A 14,245-nucleotide genomic window follows, 5' to 3' on the forward strand; every position below is an offset into this window, starting at 1 on the left:
TTGAACAGAAATGAAACCAATATACAGCACTCGCCGAAATAACCTTTGTGGGACAGTTTTTTCTCTCTAAAATCCACAATCAAAATAACATAGAGCAATCCTGTTCTGATATAAAGTTTTGTGTGAAGAGAAGACCATGCATTATATCGAATTATTGCAAGAGTTATTGCAAACATGAAAAGTTTTTTTTTACCTCAGTTGTGAGGCTTTCTGAAAAATGATAGCCAGGAAACGATTCATTAAAACCAACACTATAAACATTTGGTTTGGGAAACTCTGTTTTTATAGTATATAAACTATTTAAGATTTTAAAAAGTTTGCAATAACTCAAACAAGAGGATAAAGTGAAATTTTAGATCGATTAGTATAACCAACTTAATATTTAAAGCTGAGAGAACTAACAACTTTTTTTGTTAATGAGTCAATTCACACAGGATGAAGACCATGTGCAGTTTGATCTTTTTTTTTTTTTTTTTTTTTTTTTTTTTTGTATGGCTCCATTATTTCATCAGCATGTGAACTGATCTCTTCCTATCAGTTCCTTTTTACCAGTTACAGCACTAACTAAACATGAATGGACATGAGAAGATAAAGAACAACTTACTGAAATGGATGTGCATATAATCGATCAATCACTGCTTCAGTCGCGGAAAGAGGACAATAAAACAGATTGAGAGCAATTTCACATAATGTCACATTTACCTCAGAAAAGTATGTAGTTTTAAAATTTATAATGCAATGCAATACAATGATATATATATATATATATATATATATATATATATATATATATATATATATATATATATATATATATATATATATATATTCGTTTTAAAGGTAAACAGGTAAATCTTACAAGTATACATGTAATTAATTATATATAAAATGTATTTTTTTCACTTTGTTGAGGTTCTTCCTACACGCGCTGACGAGAGTCTCGCTGATTGGCGGTTTCGTGCTGACGTCATCTCCATCATGGCGGCGCCCTCGTGCTGTGCATGTGTGTGAGCAGTGGATGCGTAACAAAACACAGACAAATACACGTAAGATTTACCTGTTTACCTTTACAACGAATGCTGTAAAACACTCAAATCGCATTTTATCAGAGAATGTGTGTTTAATGTAATAGTTTGTGTCGAAGTGAACGCTAATGTGAGTGTTGAAGTTTGCTGAAGTCGAAGATTGTCAGAAAACATTCAGTGACACTTAATGCGCTACAAGAACAAATACAATCATATTACATTGTTTTCTGCATAGTTTTATAACGCTTTTTTTACAGTGTCCTTGTTACATATTTTACGTGAACGTACTATAGTAATAACAGTAAATTATGCATAATTATTAGCAACTATTGCAATAACCCTAACTCTGTAAGTATATGTTGTTTATTAACATTACTCAGCGCTTAAATTAATAATACTATATGTCTCCTTGTTACACGTTACATGTGGTTTCTATAGTAATTGGCATGTTATACATTAATTGCATGTAACTAACCCTAATCTTAATCCTAACCCTATAGTAAGTAGCCTACATGTCATTAATTATTACTCAGTACACTGTAACAAGAACACCTTAAAATAAAGTGTAATCCTTAAATGTTTAGTTAAACTGTAAACAAGGACACCTTAAAATGATGTGGAACATTTTATGATAGTGCCATGTTGTTTTTGTGTAACTCTTTTTATTACCATGTAAATATAAAGATACTAAAACAAAATCTACGGATGCACACATATGGCGGTACTGTGGTATTACCGTGACTGTACCGTGTTACATCCCTGTCCTTCCTGTCTCCATCTCTCTCTCTCTCTCCAGCTGAAGATGAAGGTGAAGAAGTCCCGTGGGCGCCTGATCTCCTCCAAGAGAGGGATCGTGGTGAGAGGAGAGTGGAAGGCGGTGAATATGGATCCCGGTCTGTTCTCGGAAGAGGGTCTCGACGGCCTGGTGTGTTTCGAGGAACTGACCGATTATTCCCTGGTGGAGCCCGAAAGGGCCGTCGCTGTGGGAGAAACATCACGAAAAGACAAGAAGAAGAAGAAGAGAAAAGCCAGCGAGATAGAAGCTGAAGAGGAGCTGCAGTCGGACGCTGAAGAAATACCTGATCAAAAGAAGAACAAGAGGCAGAAGAAGAACAAACAAGGTGAGGAATCCCAGGATGAGACTGTGGAAGACAGTGGTTTGGAGGATCAGATCTCACAGGACGAGTCTTCTGATGTGACTCCAGAAACACAACAAAAAACATCCAAGAAGAAGAAGAATAATAAGAAGAAGAATAAAAAGCAGCAGCAGCAGAAGAAGAAGAAGACACTTGCAGGCAAGGCAGACGCTCCGGCTGAGTCTAAGAAGAAGAGCCGGAACTGGAGCAGTGCGGCTGTCGTGGATCCAGAGGGTTCGGGAACAGACGTGTCGGCGTGGAAGGACCTGTTTGTACCTGCGCCGGTTTTAAAAGCTCTCAGTGTACTTGGGTTCTCAGCGCCGACTCCGATCCAGGCACTGGCGCTCCCGCCGGCCATCAGAGACCGACTGGATGTGCTGGGAGCGGCCGAGACCGGTGAGTCCACATCCTGATCCTGATCCTGCTACACCAGGAAAAAAATATGCCTTGGCAAAGCTTAATTATGACCTAAAAAGTCAAAATTGACACAGAATGTCACCATAATTTTGACATTTTATTGCATAATTAGGAAAGAAGTCAAACATTTCATAATTGGGTCAGTGACATGACGTGCATATTTTTCTGTCCAAGTGCATTAATTCCTGTTAAAATAATCTGATAAATTCATGACATATATCACTTCATACTATAAAACCTATTTAGTTTGAATTAGTTTTTAATGCACTTAAATAATACATATTATTTTGTTTTGTTATCTTAAATCCCCAAAATGTCAGGTGGTGCAACTGTCCGAGCACATGAACAGATGAGAACTCTTTAAAGGGTTTGTTAATCCAAAAATGAAAATGATGTCATTAATTACTCACCCTCATGTCGTTCCACACCCGTAAGACCTTCATTCATCTTCAGAACACAAATTAAGATATTGTTGATGAAATCTGATTGCTCCGTGAGGCCTCCATAGCCAGCATTTGACATTTCCTCTATCAAGATCCATAAAGGTACTAAAAACATATTTAAATCAGTTCATGTGAGTACAGTGGTTCAATATTAATATGATAAAGCAACGAGAATATTTTTGGAGCGCCAAAAAAACAAAATAACTTTTCAACGATATAGTGATGGGTGCCGATTTCAAAACACTGCTTCACTAAGCTTCTGAGTATTATGAATCTTTTGTTTCGAATCAGCGACTCGGATCTCCTATCAAACGGCTAAACTGCTGAAATCACATGACTTTGGTGCTCTGATTCACTGATTAGAGTGTTTTAAAATCACCAATCACTATATTGCTGAAAAGTCTTTATTTTGTCGCAAAAAAAAGTATTCTCGTTTCGGATTTAATCAAAATATCTTAATTTGTGTTCTGAAGATGAATGAAGGTCTTACGAGTGTGAAACGACATGAGGGTGAGTAATAAATGACAGAAATTTCATTTTTGGGTGAACTAACCCTTTAAAATTTAAAACTAAATATGATGGTGTTATTTTAGGTTTGAAACCTTTCATATAAACACTTTTTATAAATATCAGTTGTTTTAAAGCTGTTGAGATAATTAAACAAAAAACATTTGTCCAGCAATTTGTATATTCTTAAATGTCAGAGTGTCACATCTGCAAAAATGACTCTTTTATTATGAGCTGACAATGATGCTTGTGGCAGAGTGAAAAGGTTTGTAGATCTCTCTCAAATACTGGTTAAAAACTGCTAATCAAGTATGGGTAGGCTGGTACACTTTCCATGTCAGGTGTTACAACAACTATTTGTTTGTGCTGCAGCTACCGCCAGACACTTTGAAATGTTATTTAACAACTGAAACAAGTTTAAACACACTGTTCATGACTCAAAAAATGCATTACATTACTTCTGAAAAGATTTTTAACACTTTTTGAAGCTTTGTCAATGACCCATTTATGATTTGGTATGGCACGATTTTTACTTTTATGTCAAAATGAGCATTTACAAAAGCATGATTTTAATGTGTTCATGTGTGTATTAGGACATTGTGCTGCTGAGTGTCACTTTTATTTTGACAGAGCTGAGCACAACATGAGCTCTTATTCTTCATTAGTTTACTGACTTAACAAAAATACCTTAATAAGACTACAGAATCAAGAGTTTATGTAAAGTATAAATTGGTTTTTTGTTTCACATATGACCAAAACCTTTTATGTTTATATTTCACAGTATCGATATTATATATCAAGTATATTTTGCTGGAAATAAGGTTGCTGCGATTATAAAAATTGTAGATGGCAGTGAAATTTCACAATTTTTGATACCAGTGTTGATAGCAGGACACTGGGCTAATTTATGTAAATTAAAAAAAAACCTTCTAACATTTACTGTAGACAAGTAAAGTCATTCAATAAAAAACATGCAAATTATAAACAATAAGGCAAATACAGCAGAAAACAGACATGAGATAAACAGTGCTTTATGTTTGTCATGTAGGTCTATGTCTAATTCAGCTAATCATAAAGCAAAATTTAATCTCGATTCTCATGTTTTCATATTTGTTGGAAGTCAAACATGGCAGCACAAGGCAACCACACACCCGTGTCACAGTCCGTAGCAGTTCATCATGTCGTTCACAGTCACTGATTCTCAGTTCATGTCCTTACTGACTGCAGGCAGCGGGAAGACCTTGTGTTTCGGTATTCCGATGATCCACATGATTCTGGAATGGAGGGAAGCGTCGAGTCACAAGCAGACGGATGAACTCAGGAGTCCTGATGATGCGGAGCCGCATGTGGAGAGTCTGTACCTGCCAAAGGACACGAGTCCTGAGCAAGAGACCAGCGATGAGCCGCGGGACGATGAAGGTGAGGATGATGAGCTGCGGGACGATGACGGTGAGGATGATGAGCCGCGGGATGATGACGGAGAGGACTGCGACGCTCCTGATGAAGCTGGACCGGATGCCTGTGCAGAAAATGAACCGCAGAAGCAGCCGCTGCTCGGCCTGATCCTGACCCCTACCAGAGAGCTGGCCGTTCAGGTCAAACACCACATCGATGCCGTGGCTCGCTTCACAGGTCAGTGTGACTTCATTTATATATATTTATATGCTAGAAAACTCATTCAGTCAAAGATGTGCATTAAAGGAGCATGAACATAATGAAAGTGTCCAAAATGCATCTGTACGGTTCAGTTGAATGATGAAGGTAATCCTCTTTGATCTAATTCTGTTAAACTGAACGTACGACGCAAACTGCTGAAATATCCACAGCATTTGCAATAAAAGCAGCTATAATGTCAGAATTACCTTGCAGGCTTTGGGTGAAAGTGTCTGGGATGGGATGGGCTGCGATGTGATGATGGATGGGATGTGATGATGTAGGGGTGGGAGGTGATGTTATGGATTGGATTGGATTGGATTGGATTGGATGTGATGTGATGTAATGGGATATGGTGATGATGTGGAGATGGGATGTGGTGTGGTGGTGATGGGATGGGATGGGATGATGTGGGCATGGGATGTCAGTGCTTCCCACAGGTTTGAAATATACTTGCCGTGGTAGCCCGGTGGAAAATGCTCCCCCTGTCCACGGCACAAAAATGTTCTACTACATGTGACAAACAACTTATGTGATTTTTTATTTATTTATTTATTTTTTAAATTGAAATTAACTTTAATTACATATGTTACCATTACATATTTTAGTTCACCCAAAATTAATTACTCTCGTTTCATACCCGTAAGACCTTTGTTCATCTTCAGAACACAAATTAAGATATTTTTGATGAAATCCGATGTAAGGTCTGCATTGACAGCATGATAATTAACACTTTCAGATGGCCATAAAGGTAGAAAAGACATTTAAAAGAAGTTCAATAATCAGTGGGCTGTATCGCAATTTATGTTTATCCATCTTCAAAATATAAGAAGTCTTCATTTTAAAAGACGTTTGTTGTACCATTTAATGGGCCCTATAATACACCCGACGCAAGGCGCAGCGCAAGTGTGTTTGCCAGTTTGCGTCCGGCGCCGTTCGCGTTTTCCCGTTCAGCGCCACGTCCTTAAATTAGTACATGCATTTGCGCCAGTTATGGCGCTCATGTCTAAAAAAGAGGTGTGTTCAGGCGCATTGCCGGCGCATTGATATTTTAAGGAGCTGAAAATAAACTGCGCCATAGACCAACTCAAACCTGGTCTAAAGTCTAAAGTCAATGGCGCAATATTTTTTGGTTAGAGCGCGTTGGTAGAAACTGCGCCTCTGGGCGTGTCCACAGTGCGCGTTGACTTTGCTTATTACACACAGGGATGCGCATCACACAAACATGCCAAATATTAATAACAAAAGGATTACAGTGTAAAAGAATATTATTGTGTAGGCTACATAAATATAAAAATGTAATGATGAATAGTTATTGCGTGTATTAGAATTAGGCTACCTATTTTCAATTCAGCCTATTACTACTTATAATGATGAACGAAACTGGCTAATTAATTGAATAATCGTGCCAATACACACACATATGTATTAACTGACTCATCGCGCGGAGCTATTTGAAAGCCTGCATTTGCAAGCCCGCTTTAACTTTGCGCACGAGCAGATCGGTTTATTTGCTTGAAAAGCGTTCAGCTTTTCCGCCAACAAATTCCGCCATGTACATGGCAATCCACCATGGCACGAGTGCATCTCGCTCTTAAAGGGAATGGGAGATGACACTCTGATTGGTTTATTGAACGTTATGCTCATTACTCATTTAGAGAATAGGGACAACCCATTTCAAAAATGCGCCCAGGCGCACGGACCGGGTTTCCGTTGTTAAAATAGCAAAAGTGGATTTGTAAACGCCCTGAGTGCGCTTTACACTAAATAGACAGTTCTCACGTGAACAAAACAGGTCTGAAATGCATAGGGCGAGGGGAGATTTTCCACTAGTTATGTGATCGTTTCATTATCTCGGACGGATACAAAAGTATAAGATAATAAAAATGGTAAAAGCAAAAATGTGTCTTCAAATATACTTGGGCGGCCGTTAATATACCTGGGTGGCCCGTCCAAGTAAAGTCTATGTGTGCGAACCACTGGATGTGGTGTGATGAGGTGATGTGATGATGGAATGTTGTGATGTGATGATTGGATGTGATGTGATAATGTGTTATGATGTGGAGCAGGTATTAAGACGGCGATCGTGGTTGGTGGGATGGCGGCGCAGAAGCAGCAGCGGATGTTGATGCGGCGGCCCGAGATCGTCATCGCCACACCGGGACGCCTGTGGGAGATGATTAGAGAGAAACAAGCACACCTGCAGAACCTGCGACAGCTGCGGTACTAACAGACAAATATCACTATATGACTACACATTTGGACAAGATTCAATGTATATATCACTATTATTGCTCTAGATATCAATCATAACATTTACAGATTTAATCCTGCAGTTAAATAAGATTGTCAATCCAGAGACATAGCAGTGTGTATCGAGCAGCATGAGAAATAAAACCATTCTAAACAAAGCAAGCAGTAAGCTGTCAATCACTTCAGCATGAGTTCACACTGACAAAACACTGCCTATCATCAGTGAAGTTGTCTATACTGCTCAATGAATCTCCTATTCACATTGTTTACACATTGTTATTGTTATAATTGTTATTAGAAATGATTTTAAGCATGTAGAACAGAATCAGTGAGTGTGTTTTGACTAATCTGAAATTCAGTTCTCAACAGACATGTCTGTGATTGGTTACAATCCTTCTAAAGTCATTGTAAATAGAAACCTTTGACGCTCCTCTACTCGTGAGATTGGCTTACTGTCTTCATAAGTGAAACTTTTATCATTAATGTGACATACACAGTATTTTATATGGTCAGCAAAGATAATATGGCTTATATTCGATGTATTGCTGAGCTGTTGTTGCTTTCATCCTCATCATCAGGTGTCTGGTGATCGACGAGGCCGACCGCATGGTGGAGAAGGGCCACTTTGCAGAGCTGGAGAATCTGCTGGAGATGCTCAACACATCCCAGTTCAACCCCAAGCGGCAGACGTTCGTGTTCTCGGCCACGCTGACCATGGTGCACAGCCTGCCGCTGCGCATACAGCAGAAGAAGCGCACGAAGATAGAGCAGCGCAGCAAACTGCAGCTCCTGATGGAGAAGGTGGGCATTAAAGACAAACCCAAAGTCATCGACCTGACACGCAAGGAAGCCACGGTGGAGACGCTGACGGAGACCCGGATCAACTGCACCAAGGAGGACAAGGACCTGTTCCTGTACTACTTCCTGCTGCAGTACCCGGGCCGCAGCATGGTGTTCGCCAACAGCATCGACTGCATCAAGAGGCTGAACGCGCTGCTGCAGATCCTGGACTGCAGTCCTTTGCCTCTGCATGCTAACATGCACCAGAAACAGCGGCTGAAGAACCTGGAGCGCTTCGCCGAGAAGGACAGGTGAGAGAAATTACCCAGCGTCCCACTTCACCTGTTTGTGCACCGTTTACTGCCATTCTGGAGTGTTAACAGTGTTCATGCCATCAAGAAATACTGCACTTTAAATACACAGATGATGCACTGATGTTTTAGAGTTAAACAGTTGAGTTTTACCGTTTTTAAATCCATTCAGCCAATCTCCGGGTCTGGCAGTACCTCTTTTAGCATAGTTTAGCATACTTCATTGAATCTGATTAGACCGTTAGCATCTTGCTCAAAAATGACCAAAGAGTTCCAATGATATCCATTCCAATGGATTCCAATAAGTTCCAATGAGTTCCATTTTTTGCTCAAAAATGACCAAAGAGTTCCATGTGCAATGATATTACGCAGCACCTGTGACCCCCTGCTTGCACAGGGAGCGTGCCTTGCAACCATAGAGACATTTGTGAGAGGCGCTACGTAATATCATTGCGCCTGCTGCACCCATGGTATGGCAGCAAAGATCCTTGATTATTACACAGGAATGAGAGTATAGCTCCTAGCCATATCAGCCTAGAAAATCCCAACTTTTCATTTTCCGTCAGCCTTAGTACACGATGTAACTACAGAAGAGTCGAGTTTTAAATAGGAGAAATATTAAAACTCTTTGGTCAAAAAGAGATGCTAACGGTCTAATCAGATTCAATGAACTATGCTAAGCTATGCTAAAAGTGGTACCGCGAGACATGGAGATCGGCTGAATGGTTATGAAAACGGTGTAAATGATGACAACATTTTCATTTTTGGCTGAACTATCCCTTTAATAAACTGGTAAACCAGCGTTTTGGACACAGCTTTAGTCAGACAAAATAACCTCTACACCTCATACACTAGATGGTTGAGTGCACAGTGTACAGTGTGTGGTTTGGGACTCAGCTCTTGTGTTTGGGTGTGTGACTAACTCTTTCTCCTCTCTCAGTTGTGTCCTGCTCACCACTGACGTCGCCGCTCGAGGGCTGGACATTCCCAACGTTCAGCATGTGATTCACTATCAGGTACGGCGCAGTCAGCGTCTGTGGAGCTCTGATATCACAGAGCGTCTCGTAATCTTTCTGTCACCCCTTTAGGTTCCTCGCACGTCTGAGACGTACGTCCACCGCAGCGGCCGGACGGCCCGAGCCACTAAAGAGGGTCTCAGTCTGCTCTTGATTGGCCCGGATGACCTGATGAACTACAAGAAGATCTGCAGAACCCTGGACAAGAGTGAAGATCTGCCCGTGTTTCCAGTGCAGGAGAAGTGCATGGCAGCCATTAAAGTACGCTGGGCTGCAGTTATCTCACACACACACTCATGCACAAAAGCAACACGTGTGAGGTCATCATGGGAGCAAATAGAGTCTCAATTAAAACATCTCATTGTACACTTGCTTTGACACGTGTCAGTCTTCAGGGTGTTTCTGCAGTGAAGTAAACTAGAGCAGGCCAAATGTCTGCAGAATGAGATTATACCAAATCAGGGGCGGATCTAAGGATGGGCCCGGGCCACACCTAGGGGTGGTTTCCTGTACAATGATGTAACTCGCTGCTACACTACCATAATATGATGCATCGTTGTACAAATCAGCTAGCTCGTCACGACTGTTTCCCGAAACCGTATTGTTGCAAACTTGTCATTCAGCCATGTTGGTGAATGATGTCACGCAGGTGTTGGACTAACAACATCTTTAAATGAATCTGTTTGTATATCAAATTAATGCTAATAAATTTTGCTATAAATTACTGACCTGGCATCTGAGGACTTATTTTCATTTTCCTCAGTTATTTTGCTTTATTTCCAGATTAAATCAAATGCTTGTACTGACGTTCTAGAGCACGTACGCACATGCGCAATCTTCAAAAACTATGCTTAAAATATCTTGACAAACTAAAATATATAAATATTTGTATATATTCTAAACAAAACATTGTACTTAGTCATTTTGCTTATTTTGCTGAAGATAATGATTTATTAAGTCCACATCATAAAAACAGGACACTATGCTTCTAACCACAGCTCGAGCTGTCGCTCCAACCACACAAGTTTACGGTGCAATGTTCATTTGAACTATGGTTTCGAGAAACACCAAATCGTTGAACTGTGTAAGTAACGACGGAACTTGCGGTGTTAGTTGGGTAACGATGCTTTTGAGAAACACACCCCAGATTGACAGCTTGGCCACCCTGTCAGATCCAGGGACATACATAGGGCTGCCCCCGACTAAAGATTTTCCTAGTCGACTGTTAGTTATTCATTTAAGCCATTAGTCAATTAATCGCACGTTTACATTTATGTAATTACTTAATTATATACTGAGGAGAATATTAAACCATAACGAGCATTTAATATATATATATATATATATGTAGGCGTAATATAGCCTTTTCCACGCTCAAGCACACGCATTATGTAATGATAATGATATGAAAAATTAGCAAGGAGACATTTTAATTGTTTATTAATAAACTAGTGTTTTCTGAGACAGTGTTTGCTGCAAAGATGGTGATGATGCGGACTCCACGGTATAGTGGACGTGCCTATTCAGAGAAATGCACCTTTCACACAGATTACACAAGCAGAGAGTATTTTTCAATTTTAATTTTTTTTTTAAAAGTAGATATTTCCAGCTTTCTATAGATATATTTCTCATGTGTGGCAAGTGTACATTGAGTTTCGGTTCATTTTTTTATGACTCATTCAAGTGCACAGAGACTGCAGAAAGCGCATCATGTTTGTTTTCATTATTTTACAAAAGCACAACATTTTGTTGTTATTGTGAGTTTACACATATAAAAGTAGAGATTTCAAATGATGCATTACTCTTATCTCTATGACCAAAAATGACACTTGTTTCTGCTTTTGTCTTGTAAAATTGCAAGTAATCGCGCCTGCGCCTCCCTTTCCCTCTCCTGTTTTGTTGGTGGCTGCTCACATTTGAATGCATTGTGCAATTAGAGCCGGTGCTTTAGTGCTTAAAGTTGAAGTATGTTGTTTCTGTGACACTAGTGGCACCTAGCAGAATTTCAGAAATAAAGCAACCTTCCAAACGGCCCTTTCGCACGTCACGCCTGAGCCTCTCCCAACTCAACATCACAAACACAGCTTGTGCGGGGGCTTGAGAAGAGACCCCCTATTCTTTTCTTCTTCTAAATTAAGCCGGTTGGAAAACATGGAGTGATGTGAATTATTCCAGCCTACCCACACTTTTAGAGGCCCACCCATCTTCCACTTTCTGCATCCGCCATTGTACCAAATATCATCTTTGTTCCCATTTGCCTGCTTCTGGAACAAGAACAAATGTGGGGCGGGGCTTGATTTTGTCTGTGGGGAATTGATTGGATGGTTGTGGTTTGCTATTGGTGGATCTTATGTGAGTGACAGGTTGCCCCGCCCTCATCATTAGAGAAGAGAAGAGATGCTGCAAAAGGGAGAGGAAGATATTCTGATTCAAGATTACCCAGGAACATGAATTTTAAACAACAATGTTGTGCACCGATAAATCGTGTAGAAACAAACGCAATATTCCATAATATGAATTATTCATTTTCATTTCATGGTGACTAAGTTGCATATCTGAAGTCCAATAGCACCGTTTCACAATAATTAACAAAGACAATCTAGTATTTTGCATTTTAATTCTTAAAGTCACCATGAGATCAAAAGTGACTTTTTTTTAATTTATTTTTTTTATGGAGTATTGCTTAATCTTGTAATCTTGAATCAGAATAACCTTCTCTTCTCTTCTCTTCTCTTCTCTTCTCTTCTCTTCTCTTCTCTTCTCTTCTCTTCTCTTCTCTTCTCTTCTCTTCTCTTCTCTTCTCTTCTCTTCTCTTCTCTTATTCCATCACCATCCATTCAATTCCCCACAGACAAAATCAAGCTCCACCCTACATTTGTTCTTGTTCCAAAAGCTGTTACACAATATGGAAGAAAAAGATTAAAATTTCTGTTTCATGTTGACTTTAATTCCCATGTGACCTCTAGCATTCTTAGAGCACTTGTGCTGTTGTAGTGCAAGGCTTCACAAGCTGATTTATCTCCGTCAGGAGCGAGTGAATCTGGCCAGGAAGATCGAGAAGATGGAGTTCTTCCACAGCCGAGAGCAGCAGCACAACTCCTGGGTCAGACAAGCGTCCGAGGCCATGGAGATCGACGTGGACGATGACCTGCTGATGGGTACGAGCTTTATGGCTTTTGAAGTGTCATGAGCAGTTTTTACAGTTTGACCTTTCACCCTGTGACCTTTGGTCTGTTCATTACAGGAGGCGGTAAAGGTGAGGATGAGGACCGAGAGCAGCAGAGGCTGATGAAAGGCCTGAAGAAGCAGCTGAAGCACCTGATCTCTCAGCCGGTCTTCAGAAACCAGATGAAGACCAAGTACCCGACACAGATGGGTAAACTACACCTGCCTCAGCTGCCCATCTCCACAGCGGACACGGCGCTGGCCAGCGTGAGCCGCGGCAGACAGACTGGCACGCAACAGCGGTGACACCAGATTCCTGCTGGTCCGTTTGTAAAGAAAGAGGAAATGGACTGTTATCAAAGGATGGGACATTTAAAACATCTTAACACTTTCAGAAAGCAGGCAGTGAACAACACAGCGCTCCAGTGACGGTCTGAGACGACACCATGTCTAAACACTGTTTATGGCACACATTTAATGGATGTAACGTCAGTGTTTTATGTCTAGTGGTTTCTAACCTCAGTGGACTGATCCTGATCCGTTCATCTGTAAATGACTGCCGTTAAAAATATATTGTGAACAGAACTAATTGTGTTTATAAATGATGATGAACTAGAGATCTTTCCTGACCTGTAAGACCAGTTTAAAAGGGAAGCAAAGTTTAAATCATTGGATGGATGGAGTTTATTGATCCTTTGAGGGAAATTGTTCATTTATTTCCCTTAATATTTCTCTGTTTTAACTATTTTGTTTTGTTAAATCTAACAGATTTTCTCATTTTGGGCATTTCACCTATCCAGACTTCAATACTAATAGATGAAGTGTTTCACTCAAAACATTTTTGTCTTTTACTCTCATGTCATTTCCAACCCATTTGATTGACTTTGTTCTGTGATGGTTAAAGGCTGAAGAGGCTCATAAACTTGTGCTTCAGTATTTAGTCAAACTAAACCTTGATAATGACGCAGTGTTTCAGCTGAACCGTCACACTGTCCTTTCACAATAACTACTGAAATGATTACAATGAATTACTGATAAAGCAGTTTATGTTGCATAATAAAAACGTGAACGGGATCATTTGATAATCTCTTTAATGCACATTTTGAGTTTAATGCACAGCGTCTCTAACAGTCTCTTATTTATTCAGCAAAAGTTTAGTTTCAAAGTTCACAAACAGCAGGACCAATCAGAAACATTTAACTGTTTCACGTTGACTCTGTTAACTCTTTCCCTGCTTACATTTTTAAAAATTTGACAACATTTTTGCTCATTTTCACAGAAGTTTCATGACCCCCAGAATATTTTGATGTATGAATATCTGAACGTGCAATAAAAAAAACAGACCCTCTGCTTTTAAACAAAACCACGTTTTATTCTAACTTCATGCCTTTTTTATCAACACTTGAATGTGAGTAAGCTTCATAAAAAGCAACATTTTGAACAAAAAGCTGAGAAAATCAAGTTTTAAGCTGCGTTCACGTCACCTCGTATTTACCGGAATCTTGAAATTACAACACATGACGTTATATTCGGAGCTGT

At 39.8% G+C, this 14,245-nt stretch overlaps 1 protein-coding gene across 1 annotated transcript; it reads left to right on the plus strand.

The window, feature by feature from the left end:
- The first annotated feature begins 912 nt into the window (after nt 1-912).
- On the plus strand, nt 913-14,056 carry ddx24 (DEAD (Asp-Glu-Ala-Asp) box helicase 24). Its single transcript, XM_067366873.1, has 9 exons — nt 913-1,046; nt 1,822-2,557; nt 4,756-5,160; nt 7,251-7,404; nt 8,013-8,525; nt 9,466-9,541; nt 9,614-9,802; nt 12,570-12,699; nt 12,786-14,056. Exons 1-9 carry the CDS (start codon nt 1,002-1,004, stop codon nt 13,010-13,012), a joined length of 2,475 nt encoding a protein of 824 aa, XP_067222974.1. The 5' UTR covers nt 913-1,001; the 3' UTR covers nt 13,013-14,056.
- The last annotated feature ends 189 nt before the right edge of the window (nt 14,057-14,245 follow it).

This window comes from Chanodichthys erythropterus, chromosome 18 (genome assembly GCF_024489055.1).
Source record: "Chanodichthys erythropterus isolate Z2021 chromosome 18, ASM2448905v1, whole genome shotgun sequence".
In the NCBI taxonomy this organism is placed as follows: Eukaryota; Metazoa; Chordata; class Actinopteri; order Cypriniformes; family Xenocyprididae; genus Chanodichthys; species Chanodichthys erythropterus.